At 50.7% G+C, this 18467-nt stretch overlaps 5 protein-coding genes across 5 annotated transcripts; 2 read left to right on the top strand and 3 right to left on the bottom strand.

Moving 5' to 3' along the window:
- Positions 1–113: 113 nt before the first annotated feature.
- Positions 114–1624, bottom strand: PC9H_005744 (uncharacterized protein; the record flags this gene model as incomplete). Its single annotated transcript, XM_036775304.1, has 9 exons — positions 114–242; positions 310–384; positions 450–533; positions 586–608; positions 681–759; positions 816–1046; positions 1121–1205; positions 1279–1430; positions 1499–1624. 9 exons carry the CDS (start codon positions 1622–1624, stop codon positions 114–116), a joined length of 984 nt encoding a protein of 327 aa, XP_036633806.1.
- A 1305-nt stretch (positions 1625–2929) lies between these two features.
- PC9H_005743 (uncharacterized protein) lies at positions 2930–4184 on the top strand (the record flags this gene model as incomplete). The annotated part of the gene is made up of 2 exons (XM_036775303.1): positions 2930–3004; positions 3069–4184. The coding sequence occupies 2 exons, from the start codon at positions 2930–2932 to the stop codon at positions 4182–4184; spliced, it is 1191 nt and encodes a 396-aa protein (XP_036633805.1).
- Positions 4185–5661: 1477 nt separating this feature from the next.
- PC9H_005742 (uncharacterized protein) lies at positions 5662–6861 on the top strand (the record flags this gene model as incomplete). Its single annotated transcript, XM_036775302.1, has 1 exon — positions 5662–6861. One exon carries the CDS (start codon positions 5662–5664, stop codon positions 6859–6861), a length of 1200 nt encoding a protein of 399 aa, XP_036633804.1.
- Positions 6862–9907: 3046 nt separating this feature from the next.
- Positions 9908–11126, bottom strand: PC9H_005741 (uncharacterized protein; the record flags this gene model as incomplete). The annotated part of the gene is made up of 2 exons (XM_036775301.1): positions 9908–10563; positions 10625–11126. The coding sequence occupies 2 exons, from the start codon at positions 11124–11126 to the stop codon at positions 9908–9910; spliced, it is 1158 nt and encodes a 385-aa protein (XP_036633803.1).
- Positions 11127–11238: 112 nt separating this feature from the next.
- PC9H_005740 (uncharacterized protein) lies at positions 11239–11553 on the bottom strand (the record flags this gene model as incomplete). The annotated part of the gene is made up of 2 exons (XM_036775300.1): positions 11239–11440; positions 11495–11553. 2 exons carry the CDS (start codon positions 11551–11553, stop codon positions 11239–11241), a joined length of 261 nt encoding a protein of 86 aa, XP_036633802.1.
- Between the last annotated feature and the right edge of the window lie 6914 nt (positions 11554–18467).

Here is an 18467-nt window from a genome sequence, read left to right as displayed (position 1 = left end):
GCGCCGACTATTTATTCGAGCATCGCCAACTATGGTTTGAAACTATATACATTTGTTAGCTTTTACCTTCTCCTTCCGCCATATGCGTGATGCGTCATGATGGCTTACAGCGCTCACAGCTCGTCATGCGAAGACGAAGGAGGTGGACCACCAGCACGCGAGAATCCCTCTAGCCACTCACGCATAATGGCGTTGAACTCTCTAGGGTACTCGATCTGCACCCAGTGTGCGCCGGGTAGCATCTGCATCAAACGACGTTAGCGAGCTGTACATATTATGTACTTTGAGGGAAAGAACGCAGAAACTTACCTTCGTTGTCAACTTAGGGATAAACTCCCCAGAGCCTAGCAGCTTGGCTGCAACCTCCCAGTCAGCGACCGGATCCTACATCGAACGGGATTGACTTAGGTTTGCCGTTATACGCAGAGTTTATGAAGAGGAACACGTACATCTAGAGGAAGAATGCTCAGGACGGGTTGAGGGATCGTATGGTTCCCCTGCGAATGTGCGTGCTCCCAGGACAGATAGCGGTTCTGTAATTTGGTTTAGTAAGAATTAGGTATGTATGAGCAAGTGGGTACGTACGCCATTCGTGTAAAATTGCAGGGCTAGGGAATGGTAGAAGAAGAGGGGAGCAGAGTGAGGTTAGCATAAGCTCGGAGGGGAGGAGGGAGGCGTACTGTTCTTGAATCCCTGGATACTAAACTGTTCGACGAAGTAATCTTCTTCATCTTTCGAAAAGAATGGCACGGACGGGATCTGGTCCACTACGTAAGTCCCGCGCCCCTCCGCCGATAGCGAGAAACCAAGCTCACCTCCTCAACACCATCCCAAGCCCCAAGGAACGTCTCCCCGCTCATCAAAAAGTGCCCTGGGGGAGCGCTATCCACCGTCCTCAGCGTGCCCCTGATCGTCCGTCTGATATCCGCATCGAGCTCTTTGACGGCGTCCGACGTGTTGCCGCTGAAGAAGAGCTGGTAGGCGAGTTTGGGGAGCATGGGGACGAGGGCTTTCATGGGTATGTAGTCGCCGTGGGCCGGGATATACTGGGCAATAGGGATGGGTTATGGGTTACCGGTAATGAGTTAGGTGCAAAAGAGTGAGATGAAGCTATACTTACGGGTATCACAGAACCTATGACGGCCTCTACCACGTCTGGCCGACTTCTTGCGAACTCGTAGCATACTTGCGTCCCCCAGTCATGTCTATAGACCACACAACAAATACTTCAATGAGTACTGCCCGATCGAGGGAAAGGAAGACCGAAGAAGCACGCACCCTAAGCAGATCGCCGATTCGACGTTCGCGTGGGCAAGGATGCACGCCATGTCTCCGGCTATATCGTTGATGGTACCCGAGCTCTCGACGTCCCCCGGGTGTGTCGATTCGCCGAAGCCACGGATGTCTGGGACGACGAGGTGGTAGTCATTCTATCCATGGATCACATTGAGGAGAGCTATATACCCAAAGACGACTAGGAGAGACAGCGCGTGCGCACCTTGAGCTCTTCAATCTGGTTCGACCACGAACTCCAAAGACTTGGCCAACCATGTACCATCAGTACTGTGCGCTTCGCACTTGGATTGATATCAACATATCCTACGGTGCACTCGCTGATCAGCATTGTTTCGCTTCTCCACACTGAATGCAAACTCACGAAGGTGCAAATCCACCACCGTGTTCCCCTCACTGGTCCTCAAAACGCCTGGACATGTCGCAACTTGTTTCGAGTAGCTCCGTGGATCGAACGCCCACGTAAAAGTTCCCACAAGAGTTGAGAAGGTGAACAACGACGCGACACGCATTGTAACTCGAGGAGTGGGATGATGGTGGTCTCAAACTGAGCGCACACTAGGGATTGAAGCGCGCATCGCATGGTTCGGTGGTATTTGAGCGAGGCGGTCCAGAAGCTGTGATGATGATGTCTGATCTTTGCCCAGGACATAAAGATAAAAGTCAGATTCCTCAATCGGCGCTTCTGCGACAAGCTCCGTGCAGCGGTGGATAGCGGCGCCATCTGCTGCCTGTCATCAAGAATTTTTCTAACGTCCAAGTGGCTTTAGGCAGCGGAAACACCGGGTCCAACCACGCCGAGTTGGTGGTGCCGACGGTGCATCATATCATACTTTCCCACAGTCAGTTTCAACATAAGATTGCGGCATTTCTGACTGAAGCTAAAACAAGGTAATAACTATAATATAGATCACAACTCTCGTCCTCAATTTTGTAGCAGCTGTCGCGCCGCTTTACTATTTCCCCTCGTCGGGTGCTGGCTCTATATGTTGAAATCAACGACATTTCTCTTCGACGGAGGTCCCAACCGCGGTAACGTCCCAAGTGATTGCTCCGTTCGCAGAACGCAACTGCAGCAAGGTACGCTTTAGCCAACGTCAACAAGGCATCTATTTACGGTAATTCTTCTTCTCCCAAAGAGTGAGGTTGCGGGTGGTTGCGGCAAGAAATACAATAATCGCGTTAACGCTCGTGCGTCGTCATAGCCACCTCGACAGAGCAGCGTGTTCTTCGCGTCCGGTCCTGGGTCCTGACATCTATCTTACTTGAAGTTGTGGGCCCTTGTGGGTCCGCATAATGAACTCGCCAATGCCCTCGACACGAGTTTCTGGTGATGCAATTATACTTCGCGCACGGAGACAATGCCTTGTTTTCTCCTAGCTACGAGCTCGCGATTGCCCCATCCACTATCCTTGTGGTAGTCTCGAACCCTCGACTTAAATACACCGACCATCATGATGGATCCTCCATCACCACAATGGTCGGACATAGGTCAAGAGCATCACATAGTATGTCTTCAGTTACTATTTTAACTCGTACCTACACGGTATTTATCTGACTGTGGCTGTCGTATTTAGACGGGCAGGTTCCCTTATTAACATTTGTCGAATCAAAATGTTCGAAGTGTCACGCCGCAATGCCTCCAGGAGACGCACGCAAGAGTTGCACGTCATGTTTGAACGAAAAGAAGGACGGTCGATCCGCACAGTCTGTGAGTAGCAACTCCGTATATCGCCGCTCTTCCGCTATAAGCACTCCTCTCGTTATGTTCGAAGCGGGCAAAGAAAATGAAGACCAACAAGTGCACCAAGTGCCCGAACGATTTGGACCCACATCCATCTGAGGCTAGGTACCGACGGTGTAGGCGATGTCGCGAAGAAACGACTAGGACCCAACGACGACAAGGCGTCAAACCTAAGACCGGACAAGACGTGCTCTGTCCCCTCTGCGACGGAGTAATGATCGACGCTCGATATGAGAGTTGTGAGGTATGCAGATTCGGACCGAGAGTTATCACTTTGAGCGGGCGTCGATGCAAAGATCGGAAGTCTCCATCACCTCCACCAAACCAAGGTAGCACTGGCGGCAATGTCACTGCTGCGGGGATGAATGGGCATACTACTACGCCGTATGTATACCCAGATCTACCACCTCCTTCCGCGACGTTTTACTCCCCATCTCTTTCATCTACATCCCAGAATCACAACTACAACACCCCATCCAATGCCTCAGGCACCAATCTCTCCCTAACACCGCTATCGTCCGCCCGCTCATTCAGCTCGGACTCTCCCCATACATCTTGGAACGGCACGCCTTACTCTGCTTACGGGAAACAAGCCCCTCTTCCACCGCCAGACTCTCCACCCGGATCAAGATTATCGCCCATCCATACTCGCACTATTTCTGGTTCGGGAAGGCTGTATAGCAGCAATATCAATCCATACCCCCAATCAGCCTCCGCCCCGACGTACTCACATCCTCTTCCATACGACCCCGATTGCGGTGGAACCAGTACCTTCAATTATGTGGCGGATTCTGGCCTCAGGGCCAGTCCTATTTCTTTCTCCACCCCTCTGCTATCCATAGCTCTCCCCGACGAGGACGACTCCCAATATATCGATTACGATTACGATCCTGCTATTGCCACTGCTACCACCACTACAAGTTACCAATCCCAAAACTCGCCAGTGGATAGCATTGATCCAATGTACCAAGAACAGCCGGTGCTCCTGCAACGAAGCTCCGTCGTGTGCCAGAGCGATCATGATGCAGAAGTAGGAGGCATACGTTCGCCCTCTTCGTATGCCATATCATCGATATCAGATATTAGCCATGGTGGCGTGGAAGTAGGCCTGGACAATCCCAACGGAACAACCTACGCCTCGGGCTAAACACCTTCAGCGCAGCAGCATCCTGGGCTGCTTGTGATAGCATCAGAATCAGCCAATCTCTCGCAGCTTCTTTTACCTTCCGCCCGCCGACTTCTTAGACTCTGAAATTTCTCGGTGGCTATCTCACCCAAGTATTTACCAACACCGCTATGGACATTTCACGAACCATCAGTGTAATTGTGTCATCCGGCACGCAGGACATTCTATTCATAGGACTAGTTGTCACGTTCAGTAGAGAAATGATAACATCACCAATGATTGATGCATGATGCAAGAACGCTTCTTGCTGCACCCCAGGATATGCTTCTGTGTCAGCGCTCGTTTGCTTCGGTTCCGCAGGGGTTGACATCAGCGTGTGGACTGGGCGCGAGATGTTGTGCAATCTCCCATTCCTTACTGAAACGTTGATGTCGATGACATTTGTTGAAAATTTTGCTCTTGTTTTCCATGAAGCACGGCCGCCCACTCCCGGCTAACGGCCTTTGGCGCTGCGCTTCGCTTCTTGAGACAGCCTTGAGAGCAAGTGCATGCTATTGCCATTTAGCCATTTTAGAAAATTTCCAAACTACATATCAAGTCGAATAATCGAACCGATCCTCGAAGTCGCACCGGATTCAGTTCAATTTCAACAGCGTTGAGATTGATATATATATCGAGTCACATATCCATCGCGGCGCGGCGGGTGGGATACTTACCGCATCATCGCCAGCGATCCATTTCTGTTTCTGTCACTGTTTGTTGCACCACCCAGGTGGAGACCATGTTTATCTCAGTTGAGGATAATGTTGGTATTGTTATCTCAGACTTATAAGGTGAGAATCCAGATAACTCATCATAGTTTGATTACGTACTTTGGCAAGCTCACCAGTGATTCTCGAAGGCTAAAGCGCCAAGATGCTTAAAGTAAGTGTGAGATAGCGGATGAGCGCTGAGCCTTACTGACAACATAACGTAGTGTATCTGCGTGCGAATATAGTCATACATTTCACTTCCCATAAATCAAAATGTCCTTCCACCATTTTCTCTGCGCTGAGCTGGACATCGTTCTTGACGATTTTCGTTCGTGTACTGACTCAAGCACAGACAATTCTTGCTTGCAACCTCTGTGGAACGACAGCGATTGCGTTCCTGGATCGTCGTCATGGTGGATCAAGCTCGCAACAGGCTAATTGTCTTCGTGAGCACAGCAGTCTGTCGTTTGCCCAGCCCCCTGCAGCTTTTGCAGGACACGCGTCTCTAGGTAGATTGTATCATCCACGACAAGTTCTCGACCTATTGTTTGAAATGAAAAATTGTATCTCAGCAGTCCATTGTCCTCAGATCATCCGGGTGGCTCCGTCGCCACTCGACGTAAGTTAAAAGGTGGGCACAATGGGCTGATTGACACGCACCGCTAACAATTGTCACCCAAAAACTGGTGAGTGGCCTATTGTGTCCCACCGGACGACGGAATTCTTACTTATCAATATAGCCATTTATGCAGAAGATTGACTTGGTCTCTCGTCTACCATTCGAGGTCCTCCTCTTGATTTTTGAGGAGGCTACCCACGCAGCCACGCCTCAGAACTTCTCTGCCGATCTACATTCCTTAGCATCGTTCTGTTGCGTTTCAAAGCGATGGAACACTGTGGGAATGACCCCTTCGCTGTGGTCAACCATCTGCGTTACCCCCACAGAAAGTCCATCGATTGATATTTGCATTCAGAGATCTCGTCGCTCGCCTCTCACCATCGCCGTCGAATACGGTTACGACTCCACGGCGGACGGTAGAGCCACGCTGCTCTCAACATTTTCTCGTTTACACGAACATATCGGTAGATGGCGATTCCTCCGTATCTCGGCTCGCCGCCAGTACCTTCGAGGTCTCCTATCATTGCTGGAGTGTGCGTCTGCCCCCCGTCTAGAACATCTTCAGCTCGCTCAAAATGAAACCAAATTTTCGCCGGTCGATATTGGGCCCCTCTTTAATATCTTTATGGGTGGCCTACCCTCGCTAAAATCTCTCCGAACCTTTGGGTTCATTCCTGTAACCAAGGAGTCGTTCGAGCGGCCTTCCCTGTCCCGCCTCGAAATTGTTCGCGCTCTCAACCATCCTTGTGAATGGGGTCAATTCTACGACTTTCTTGCCGCACCAAGAAATCTCACTCACCTCGCAATCTCAACTGGTCGAGTAGGCCTTGTCCCTAACACTACGTATCCCATCATTGATTTACCCAATCTCCGCTCCCTATGTTTAACCTACGGTTCAAGCGACACTCAGTCTACGATTCTCAATATCCTTGATGCGCCAAATTTGGAGCGTTTAGAAGTCAGCTGGATTTCAGACTGGGACGTCTTTCTCCATTCCCTTGAGAGCCTGTGCGAATGCCACCCCACTCGATTCCCACACGTAACCACTCTCATATTCCACAAAATCGTATACACCCCGACCTTCGAGGATTATCGGCTATTCGAGGCATTCCCGAATTTGAAATGTCTCGTTTTGGATGCAGTACAGGACGTCGAGACTTTCTATGAAGCCATCGATTCGCTGTGGGAAGACGATGTTAGCGGCGACCGTTCCTATCCTTGGCCAAAGCTAGAGGGAATTCTCGTAACAGGTAACGATGTTTCACAGGATGTCGCCAGTTACATCCCAACGAAGCGCCCGATATCAGGGCAGGCACTGGGGACCTAAAAGCAAATTTCTTACCTCCACGGTCTGTGGGTCCACTAATAGGATTGCTTAGTACTTCTTGTTTGACATATACTGTGTGCACGAACCGTTCTGCCTAATCCAGAAGCTCTAAACCGCTGGGTCGTTTCTGAATGCAATATCGAGCAACAAGATCTGCAAGATGAGGACGCCCATCCTACTCCACATTTCTTCCCCTCTAGGACAATATCCTCGATCCGAATCACGGTGCGCTATACAATAGCATCAGAACTTGCCCACGAAGTTCCATTGCGCGCTCGCCCAATGTTATAATTATCGCCTTTCTGATCTCCGCGTTGCCCCAAGTCGATACATGATGGATAACCCCCAAATTTGGTCCGCGTATTCACTCGTCAAGGTCATGGGGCCACGGGACTTGGTTCATGATTTTCCTGCAACCAATACCACGTATCATCAATCAATGCACAGTCCCCTGGATCAAACCATGTTACAGCACCGTCCCGGGGGCCCCGGGCCTCCACTCGAGTCTTGCGGGCTTACAATCGAGTTGTCAAATCTACTGAACCTTCTCTGTACGCCACCAGGTTCATATAGCGGCACGTCGAACGAATGCCGAGTACAGTTTGCCGTCGGCCTGAGGCACCTGTAGATCCAAGGTCTTGCTTCGGTCATCGCGATGGTTTTCGGTTGATGTCGCCGTGAAGACTCAAACGCGCTGGGCGCGATCCGGGAGACCCCGATGATAATCAATGTCGCTGATATGAAACTTGATCTTATCTTTGCTGCAATGTATCCCCCCTATCCCGGAACAAATACATCACCCAACGAACCAAGCTCAGTTCATCTTTGACAATATGTGTGTGAAGCCAATGCTCAATTGTTCTAGTTCCTACAGAGGGAGTTGTTGGAGCTCTATTGCGCGATCACGAGAAGCCTTGGATCTCGGTGACACCGGGCACAGGAGAACTCCTCATCGGTGGGTTATACTAGGGAAATCCGCAGGTGCAATCCTTACAGTAACAAAGCAGGGTCGTAAGATTGGCTATCACAAATAGTGACCGGTGACAAAGTGGCTGTCCTTCATTGATACTAGTCTACCTGCCGTCGTAAAGCATTTCTAGGACGGAAACGCTTCCGTGCTCCGCCCTCTGAACTTTGATATATATTTGTTCTCCGCTCAATCTTTACTTCTTACTTCTCGCTTCATCCCCTCGTATAAGTCCATCAATCTGGTGGTCCATGTTACACATAGCCAGGCTCTCACTCCAGTGGATTCGAGGGCGGTACTGGTGGTTATCATCACTCGTTCTATTTCCGAGATGCGACGGGTCAGAACATCGGAACGCAGGCACTTTGAGCGCAGAAGCTGTGCGTTTATTATGGAGAGAATCATCTCGGCCATTGATATACTTTTGGGGCCTTCAACGTGCGAATCCATAAGGCTCTAGAAGCTCCTACTAGAGAAGATCAACTGGGGTCTATTTACACGTTTATGACGGTGTATATTTCGAATCGAAGAGATAAGCAGCATTTACGTAGATCAGTGTCAATTTCAATCTCTTTGATTTCACGGATTAGTGGAGTAAGGGAGTCCCCTATTCATCGTACTAGCCCCTGATTATAACTATCAAGTTAGCAGAGGCTGCCATGCCAGGCGGAATCTTGAAGCATCTGCTGGCCATATCTGCCCTTCTCAGGCGGTGTACACGTCTGCTGCAGAATCCGTTCTCCCTTGGAACCTTATGTATGATGGATTAAGCTCCTCGACTGGGAACAAGGGGGGCGCAACTGTTGTCTAGCCCTCGATCTATCTTCTACTATCTCTTCTATCTTGTTTCGAATGTCCGAACACTTTGGAGCCAATACCGTCTCCCTCATGGCTTGCTGGTGTGGCACACGCAGAAGCCCCAGGCTTCCGTCTGCTTTCGGTAACAAAGGACTCTCTGAGAAGGCATGGCGCCGGGAAACGAAACATATAGAGCAACTCCGCACCAGCCCACCCCTCCGAATTCTGATCAAAACACGCCGGTCACACACAGGCGTCCAAGTTCCTCCTTGCGACAATAATAACGATGATGCTGATAGTAGAACTGCCACCCCAACCCCCGCCACAGCCAAGAAGAAGCAGACCTCTACAGGGACCCAGAGGCTGTCCGAGCAGATTGCGCTCAGGCAGGCTATACACTGGACATCACGATTCATCAGATCTATCGAGTTCATTGAGGAGTCAAGGACCCAACACAACCGGTTGGCATAAACAACTCAAGGTCAACCTCCGAGTCCAGGATTGGCATAACATGTCCATGTGTTCCCCGTGGCATCGTGGGGAATATATTCGACTTGCAAGGTGCGACGAGAATTGAATTTGAGAACTTCGATTTGAAACACGGATTCTGACTGATTTGTTCTGAGGACGAACACCTCGGATTCTCGAGAAGCTATCAGAAACCATGCGCCTTTGGAACAACCTCTGGGTAAATTCACAGCTCTAATTTCTCAGGTCTGAGTGCGTATAATCTCACCAGATTTTAACATATGAGAACACAGCACCGACACTATGTTGATTGATCGTTGATACCAACAAAATTGTGTAAGTACTACATCAAAATCAAATCGAGATGGAGATTGATTTAACGATACTCGATGCTCGATAATTGGCACTTGACACTCGGAGAGATGAGACGTCGGTGTGTTTTGTCGTATACGTGTGATAAATGATATTTAGTAGATACGGATACATGATATGTGGTTTTGTGCGACGACGAGAGCAATTCCATACATAGCAGAGTAGCACTGGGAACATATTCAAAGCGAATTCAAAGCAAATTGGGGGACGGGGTTCGACAGGTAGCTAAGCAGACTCGGAACGGGGAACTATCCAAAAGAAGGGGAGAGATTTCTTCAAATCGCTACGACTTGAGCGGACTCCGCACACCAGTGCAACAATGATGGTGTTTCGAATGCGATTGTGACTGGGTAAAGCCCGTGGGGCGGTGGTTTCAGAGGGGAGGGATAGGGATAATCGAAGATGCGTCAACACGATGTGGAGGGAGAGGAGGATGTGTTATCAGAGAATTCCATGTTTATTGCCTCTGATCAATATCCTGGCCTCAAAGCCGGGTTCCTGCTTGTGCATAAGAAATGGGTGCGATGGACGGGGGTGAGGCCCTGGCGGAGGCGGCGATAACGAAGCCGATGTGCGGCTATATGGACTGGTTGAGGATGAGGCCGAGAGGCTAGGGCTCGAAACCGGGGATGATGAAGCCGTTGATGAAGAAGCGATCTGTAACAACGCAGGCCGTCGTGTTACTCTCGATGGGCCACGAAAATCGTCCTCGCTGAGCTCATCAATGTCCTCAGAATCGCATGGTCCGTATCCATCGCCATCTTCGCTCTCAGATGTCCCCGCGCTCGCAAAAGAGCCCTCACGCACTGAGAGCGTAGAGATTGGAGGGGGATTGAAAGATGAGGCTCGTTGATGTTGATGCCCTGATGTGTGCGGTGCATTCTGTTGCTGTCGAATGGCGTGGCAGCCTGGGACGGGGGTATCTGGGGTGTATTCAACAGCGCTGGGAGCAGTCGTCCTCCGCCTCCGCCGTTTCTGAGTACCTCCATCTCTGCCGTTGCGAGATGATCCAGGAGAGGCATGGTTCCTGTAATGCCTCCTCATATTCGAGTTGACATTGAATTCACGCCCACAGTCCGGCCAGGGACATTTGAAAGCTGTTTAGACGTTTTCTTCGTCAGTATTCCATTTCCTACTAGAGGAATTCATGGAACTTACGAGTTTCTCCAGTGTGTGTATTGATATGGATCCTAAGAGAGGACGGACGATTGAAACGACTACCACAAACAGGGCAGAGGTGTTTTTTACCCGTCTCTCCACCATGGGTCGAAGAATCGTCAACACCAGAATCCCGATTTTCGCTCCGATCGATGGGTGTGTAGCGACTAGCTGCGGGCGAGGTGGGAGCGGTAGGAAAGGATATTATCATGTGGCGAGGGTCCACATCCATGCTTGATGGCGATCCACTGCCTGAACCTTGTTGTGGGCGTTCCGCTTGTGGGCCCACCTTGTGCAAAGGGGGCACCCTGAAAATAGGATCGAAGCCATTCACCATGCCACTACGAGTCGGGGAAGTTGGAGACCGGCTTCCTCTGCCGTATGAAGAATTGGATGCGATGTTCTCCAGCTTGCCACTGTGCGGATCGGGTTGGAGAATGCTGTAAGAAGGAGCGCTTCCCCTGGCGGGCCGCCGAGCGCCGCGAGGGGCGTCTACGTCCATTGCGTCGTGGTCTACACCTGCAACCCTAACTTGTTGGTGCGGAGGTAGAAAGCGTGTGGTGGGGTTGTGATGCTCTCCCTGGGATCGGGCCGTACGACACTCATGGCTATTATTATAGGCGGGGGACAGCGGCCGCTGCGCATTGGTGGGCGAGCTCCTCGAGGGCGGCCCTCCCGACGAAGTCGAGGAGTCCGCTCTTGCCCTCAAGGGAGGGATGCGGGCGTCGGGGAGTTGTGGTGAATGTCTGTTTCGTATCTGGGTGACCTGCGCCTGTGCTGTATAGTAGGCCTTTGTGCGTGTACCCAATGGCTCTTCTGTAGACACACGCCATGAGAAGATATGACATAGAGTACAAGGAGGGGGGGTACTTGCCAGGCATCCACTCGCTGATGCTGGGGAGTCTGATGTTCGTTGGATCGTCAAGCATAGTCGAGCGAGTAGCAGTAGTGGAAGCGGGGTGATCGGATGAGTGCAGAGGTGAACTGACGAAGTTATTATATAGTGGAACCTCATCCTTCAGAATACTTAAGTCACCGGCCTGAAATCATAAAGCTGGCTTGCCTGCAACTACAACTCAAACCAGTTCACAGCATCAGTGATTTGGGATCATTAAGGCAGCTCGCTTCCACGGTCGGGGAGAACGACCTCCTTGGACAGCTGGAAAGAGCCATCTCGCCGAGGCATCGTCGCCACGTTCTGTCTAGAAAGGTCCACGCTTTCCATTTATGATGGCGTCCACGCAAATCAAACAACTCGCAATAACGCCACTGCAATATAAGGACGTCTATCCTTCGTTTTCTGTGGGAAACTGCATCAATTAAGACATATGGATCTGTTAGTCCTTGGGTATCCACGATTTGTGTGAGAGAATTTGACCCACCGCGATAACAGAACGGCGACAATCGATGGATATATCCTGCCTGCACTTCCCCAAACGATCATGCTCTTCTGCACCGGGATTTTCAGTTGGACGAAGCATTTTAGAGTTTACGCTAGCTTGGCCGAGGCGGTAAGCCAGGGTAAGGCCCTTAGCATCCGAGGCCAGGCGACCTCGAGGCAGAGGTTCGTTGAGGATTGCAAGCAAGAGGAAGGCACGTGGGAACCAAACAGTGGATCCAATCGGAGTCTCAACCCGTGCCTCCATGATAACTCCGCGCCGATGCTGTGGACAGTGTCCCACTCCCCTCGTACCTGGTACCACTCATACACCAAGTACGGAACTGGGTTATCGAAATGGACGCATTTCCCATGGCCATGATATACTGACATTGCTCGATAGAGCATTCGTCCAAATCATTACAATCCAGATCGCTCTGCGATTCTTATTTCAGACATCACTCCCATATTCCCATCGAACGTAACGTAACATCATGGTTTCAATGGAGATCACTGATACTCGGTGAATAAATAATGGCCGATGGCAATTAATCAGTTTCTCCCCTGACGATCTTCTAGGTGATTGCCAACTCTGGGTACAATTCCCCATGGTACTTGGAACTCGCCTCTTACTACCGAAAATCGCCCATGCGCGCATTGCGAATTTCCGATGACCTCGCTCGTCGGTGTCTTGACTAGTCTCCTATAGCGTCCTTGTCGTGAGGAATCCGCGAGAGTGAGCGTCAGAACCCAGTCAGAACACGTTCTAAAGGCCTTCAAGTTTTCGAGGCGACCATGGACATCGGACTCTTACGTTTAGGATACAACCTGGGTGTCAATAACCCCGGGAGTCTCTCGTGCTAATCGCAGTAGCTTACTGACACGATGCACACTCCCATTGCCGCTCACTCAATCTCGTGGTGCGATGGATCCCCACAACTTCCACGGACCGGCGTTCTCTGGAGCTTGTGTATACTCCAGCGTTAGCCTTCAATTAGTAGTAGAATCTCTGAGCAAAGGTTAAGCGAGCCAAGTCATTAAAGCGATATCACCCGGGCTGGAGGTGCTGCGTTTCGTATACGCTCGAAGACGCTCGAAGCGTGCATCGCCCGCGGGCGAACCAGCGGGGAGGGCCACGATGTAGCTGGCCATCCGCCAGAGAACTCCTTATCCTGGTAGATCCGCAGTCCGATACACCTCCAGAATGGCCTGCTTGATCCATTTTACCAGGTATGCATCCGGACCGCCACGGGCACGGGTCGCCATCCCCATCTTAGGAGATCGCAATGAATATTCGCGTGTGAGGAGATACACCTCACCCTACTTGGGAACAATGTTACATACATGATGCTTACGGACAACCTCAGATCACTTCTCCACAAAACCAGCATCACGAGTCATCAAGGTGATATCAATATGTGTCAATTATGGGCAATGAAAATCAGTAATAGTGTGGCGCTTAAATCGGACATGTACCATACATGGAGGGGTAGCTGATGGCAGATATACGCTGAGAGCCTGAGCCTGAAGCGAGTAGCTTATGGTAACCTAGGGCGATGTGTCAATAGGGCAGTTCTCTAGACGTGATTATTACTTAGTCACTCACTTCGGAAGCACTTGAAGCTCAGTAAGCTGATTCTGAAGGAAGCTGCTACGCATGAAGAACTGACCGAGTGCTTCCATTTTTACTGAGAACCCCACCGACCGATAAGCCCCGCGCTCTCTGGGCTGCCTTCAAAGGGTACCGCCTGTTATACGAGAAGATCGGAGAGAACAACGTCAGGATACTTGATAGAACGGCGACTCCAGGAAAACATATGGCTCCTGTCGGGGGACGAGACAAAAGTACCATAAGAAGGCAGATCTTCCTCGCAGCGAAGGATGCCGTTTGCAGCCGGCGGAAAGAGTGAGCTAGACAAATACTAGACCGTTAATATCCGCCACCCTGATAGAGCTTGAATGGCAGAAATCTCCGCTACACTGGGATGTATGGACACACAAGCAGCACAAATACACCCCGACGATATCGAATCACTGTGACTTCAAAGAACTCGTACACAATGCACTGCCTAAAGACTACAACGTCTCAGCTCCCGGTAACACGGGTTGGCCACCTGTGCTGACTCAGGCATATCTAGAACATCGATGTACACGGACCTGCCAGTCTTCGCGTCTTCGACCAAGTGGCGAGTTTGGTATAAGAATAGCACGCCGCTGTTCATTAAGATACCCGCATGTCCATTGGGATATCGTTACATGATTTTCGCACCGCACAAACAGCCAACGCCGAACAAAGCAGGCGAACGGCATGTTCGGCTGAGTTCGGAAAGGGATGCTGCCTGTGTGAACCGCATGCGTCGATGGGTGTGGTACACACGATGCGTGCAGCGTTTCGGTTGCAGGTTTGACCGGCGGGATAAATGGAGTAATATTCTCGTCACGATGTCGTGCATGGCTGCAGCGATCCCTTGCAGTTGGGAACGTGGATTTCCATCGGTGGCAAGTGAGACTCCACGATCTCAACAACCAATACTAACTGGGTCGAAGAAAGTGGCGAGACTCATCGAGGGGTGGCAATGACGGCTACTGGTCAGCTGTTCGATGCAACAAGATAGAGTTGTGACGGTGAACTCCTGGAAGGAAGGTAATCAGACGTAACGTACTAGATTACCAAGCAAGAACACCCACCGGAAATTTAACATATCTCGTCACTCCTTGCGGCGGTGTGCTGTTACTTGTGTTCTCGACGATTCGAAGCGGTGGATTGAATTGGGTTGACGTCAGCGGAAGCGCAAGCGTATGCTTCTTTTCTTGAGAAAGTATCAAAGTCGACTTGGCCGTAGGGTGGATAGACAATGGAGGCTATAAGACGGATGGAGAAGACAAAGAATGCGTATCTTGTGACGGACTGCGTTGCTGCGGCTTCGGCGGTGAGGCCGCAGATCGACAAATCTATGAAACTCTCGTTGCAGGAGCGAGGCCAGATTGGTTCAGCTTTCCTTGTGTTGGCCAATTGTCTTTCCAGGTAACCATGAACACGACAAATGACCGACTCAACCTTCGCATCGGCAGAAGAAAAGGGGATACAGCTGTTGGCGGTGCTGGACTGGCCATAGGGCTATGCCAAAATCTCTCTGATGAACCGTTTGTTTTCACCCAGCGCGTTCGTCCGTTTCACCTGGAGTTATTTACTTCCTAGCTCAGAAATCTGTTATACTTGCAAAGGGGATACTTGCGAAAAGACAAACTCGGCTCACCCGCTCACACACCCAAGTAGGAACGACGAAAAAGGAGCGATGATGGTGCATCAAATGAGACTGGATAAGTGATTGATGCTAGCCTCCATCCAGTAGATCAGAAACCAATTAATTAACCAATTGATGAACTGACTCACTCGTATACTCGTATACTTTGCAATTCAATCACGCACTGATTGTGCGATTACGCGGAGGGCGCGTCGGTCGGTCGGTGGGCACTGGTAGTGGCGGCGGGGCTAGTTGTAGAATAGGACCTGTCGTACTGTTGTTCTTTTTGCTGCGAAGCGGTGGGGTTTGTCAACCTCGTCCGCTCCGAGGTGTTCTCTCTATATTTATTCGATCCGAGACTGAAAAACGCTCCTCGGCGTGGAGGCGCTTTCTCATGCAGCACCGGAGCTGGTGGGTGGGTAGAAGAGGAGCAGGAGGTACGAGTGATGGCGGGAATCGTGGGGCTTCGTTGGTGCAAATTCCTATCGACGAGCAATCATCGCGGGAATCATCGCACGGACATCGCACGGAGCACGCCAAAAATCTGGAAACACACGGTGTCCGCCGCGTAAAAAATGAGCCACCCACCTGTAAGCGAAGTGGGGAAGAACGATGGAGCTGTTTGACCAACAGAAAACGAAAAATAGAACAGAAACAGAAACAGAAACAGAAATCATCATATTATGCGAGGATCGAAGAGACGCGATCAGACTAGGATAGAATCAAAGAGACTAACTCTTCAGATCATCTGTCCATCTACACATTCAATGACATATCATCGGTCCACGGTCATCGTTCGAGGGTGATTCCTTCATCACTACGAAGTTCATTGATTCATCAACTATCTGATCGCTCCATACTCGCCTCCCAGTCTGCGGGGACTTCCGAGGTATACATACGGTGCGCGCAAACAAGTTGTCGGAAAATTGCGACGAAGAGTTCAGAAATGACGCGCACGCATTGAACCACCGACCAAGCCAGCGCTCTCGTGCTCTTCTATGTCTTGTCTGTCTGTCTGTCGTGTGGATGGGTGATGGACTACTAGCCAAGGCGAGGCCCATTGTCTTCTTCTTGGGTTGACTCTTGGACGTGATGGCACTTGAGAAGGCGCCAGAACCGCCGACTCACGGTCAAGGTTCCTAGTTAAGACTCAGCCAGTACTCAGCCTGTGGAGTGAAGACCATTTTCGAAATTCGAAGTCAGCGGCCAGCTGCGCCAGAATCTATTGCTGTGAAACTGGGAAACGCCGTTGATCAAGGAAGGAAGGAAGGTGTAAGGGATTTTTAATTTTTAATCCCAGTACATCCTGGTTCCCTCCGACACCCCCGAGTGGGCGCGCACGCATGGGCTCTGAATCGCCAAACAGCAGTTGTTTGGCCAACGACTTACATCATATTTCTGATTTGAATATCAGTGAGAACTCAATACTACTTTCAAATAATCTTGGCCATGAATCTCCAGTCTCAACTTGCTTTGTCTCATGCTGTGGCGTTTTCAAGAAGGTCCGGGAATTCCATTTGTGAATTTTGATTGAACCTTGATATTGAGCGCAAGGCGGCCGCCCCATGCTCGACCCATGGTTGCAGATAACAGGTACAGGTGACTCAAGGCCTAGGCAGAGTTATCCGTTTGTCTCTTACTGCAATCGTCATAGTATCACCGCCGAGGAGTTATGCTTAATGCACCTACAACTTTGCTACATGTACCGAAATAAGACGCGCGCATCGCCTGCCTTGATAATGTTTGATAGAACATGGTATCACGTAATGACAGCGCGACCAACCAAAATGACTGTCGAAGGCACGGCAAGAGATATGCATCACGCGTAGAGATCAGACCGTGTGGCGCGCGATTCTGGTGGATAGTCAATGTATGGCATGAGTGTGGGAAGACTATCACCGCATGCGATGCGGGCGAGGAGAGCTGCATGCGTATGCAGCAGCTTAGTCGTCCGTATCGATATCCCATCGCCGCCGGTTCGCATCCGGATTTTCTTCGCGCTTTTGCTGATGCCTTTCTCAGGCAGACAGGGAGACATTGCATGCACATTGAAATGTGACAGATAAACGCCGCCTTGAAATACACAAACAGAAAGGGTCTCACACGACCGGGTGCAATGGTGGACAGCCTAAGCGCCGTCACATGGATCATCGATGGTTCGCGGACGGGCAACCTGGAGGAATAGGCAACTACAAAGATACAAAGACACGGAGAAGTGAATGAGGCGATTTCATTGGTGAATCTAAGTCTATCACAGAGAAGAGGAAACTGCACTGAGTTGAGGATCATAGAAGGTGAGGAGATCCTTCATTCAATTGTATCCCATTCGCAGCTCATGCCCGTCTTCGGGGCGAAACGCCGGCACTCGCTAAATATATTCTTTGGCAGTAGAGAACAAGGAGAGGTGAACACGTCCCATGATTCTGTAGGAGAACAAGTGCTCGGCCCGAAATGCGTCGATCCTTTCTTGCCTGGAAGTCGCGACGAAAGAATATGGGGTCATCTCAGTGATCTCAGTGACGAGTCAGTATGAGTTCAAGAATACACCGAATTGTGGAAGAGGATACTGTACTTCGGTTGGGCACTCCCATTCGCGTTGCGCGCCTTGAGTCGTGCTTGTGTTTGTCTCCGGCAGCTCCTTCCCGGTTATCACTAAATATACCCCACAGCTCAGCGAAAGGGTCAGGGAAAGCGAATACGGCCGACACCCAGGCTCTCAAAGGCCCAGCCCCAACCCCCTCGTCGCAAGGTCTACCGCGGTACCACCGCAGACCACCACCCATAACGACCGACCCCCTTTCAGCTCCAACGAACCTGGCGCCTGATGGTAAAGTTTCTGGGGCCATTGCTTCGGCTGAAGACCGGCTTGATATGTTTTGAGGACACGGCCGAGCCTGCGTCTTGCACTGGCTGCACGTCTCTACCACTGGGTGCGGACACTTACGTACTTGATGTGCCGTCGCTCTTACTACCACAGTAGCAGTCATGATCCATAGGATGACGACGACGACGATGCCTAATGATGCGCGCCCGAGAGGACCGGAAACGTACTGTCTAGAAGATGGTAGTCAAAGGCTGGAAGTCAGTATATACGGAGCGTGGTCGCCGCCGTCGCCGTATCTTCGTAACGTGTTATCCTCTCTCGGATTCCCTTGCCAAGCTCGTCGAAACGAACTCATCGGGGGACACAACTCTACGGCCGGCACAGAGGAGGAAGAAA

The sequence above is a fragment of the Pleurotus ostreatus genome (genome assembly GCF_014466165.1).
Source record: "Pleurotus ostreatus strain PC9 chromosome Unknown scaffold_3, whole genome shotgun sequence".
Lineage (NCBI taxonomy): Eukaryota > Fungi > Basidiomycota > Agaricomycetes > Agaricales > Pleurotaceae > Pleurotus > Pleurotus ostreatus.
The sequence above is the reverse complement of the archived record's forward strand: the minus strand, read 5'-3'. Positions and strand labels throughout refer to the sequence as shown.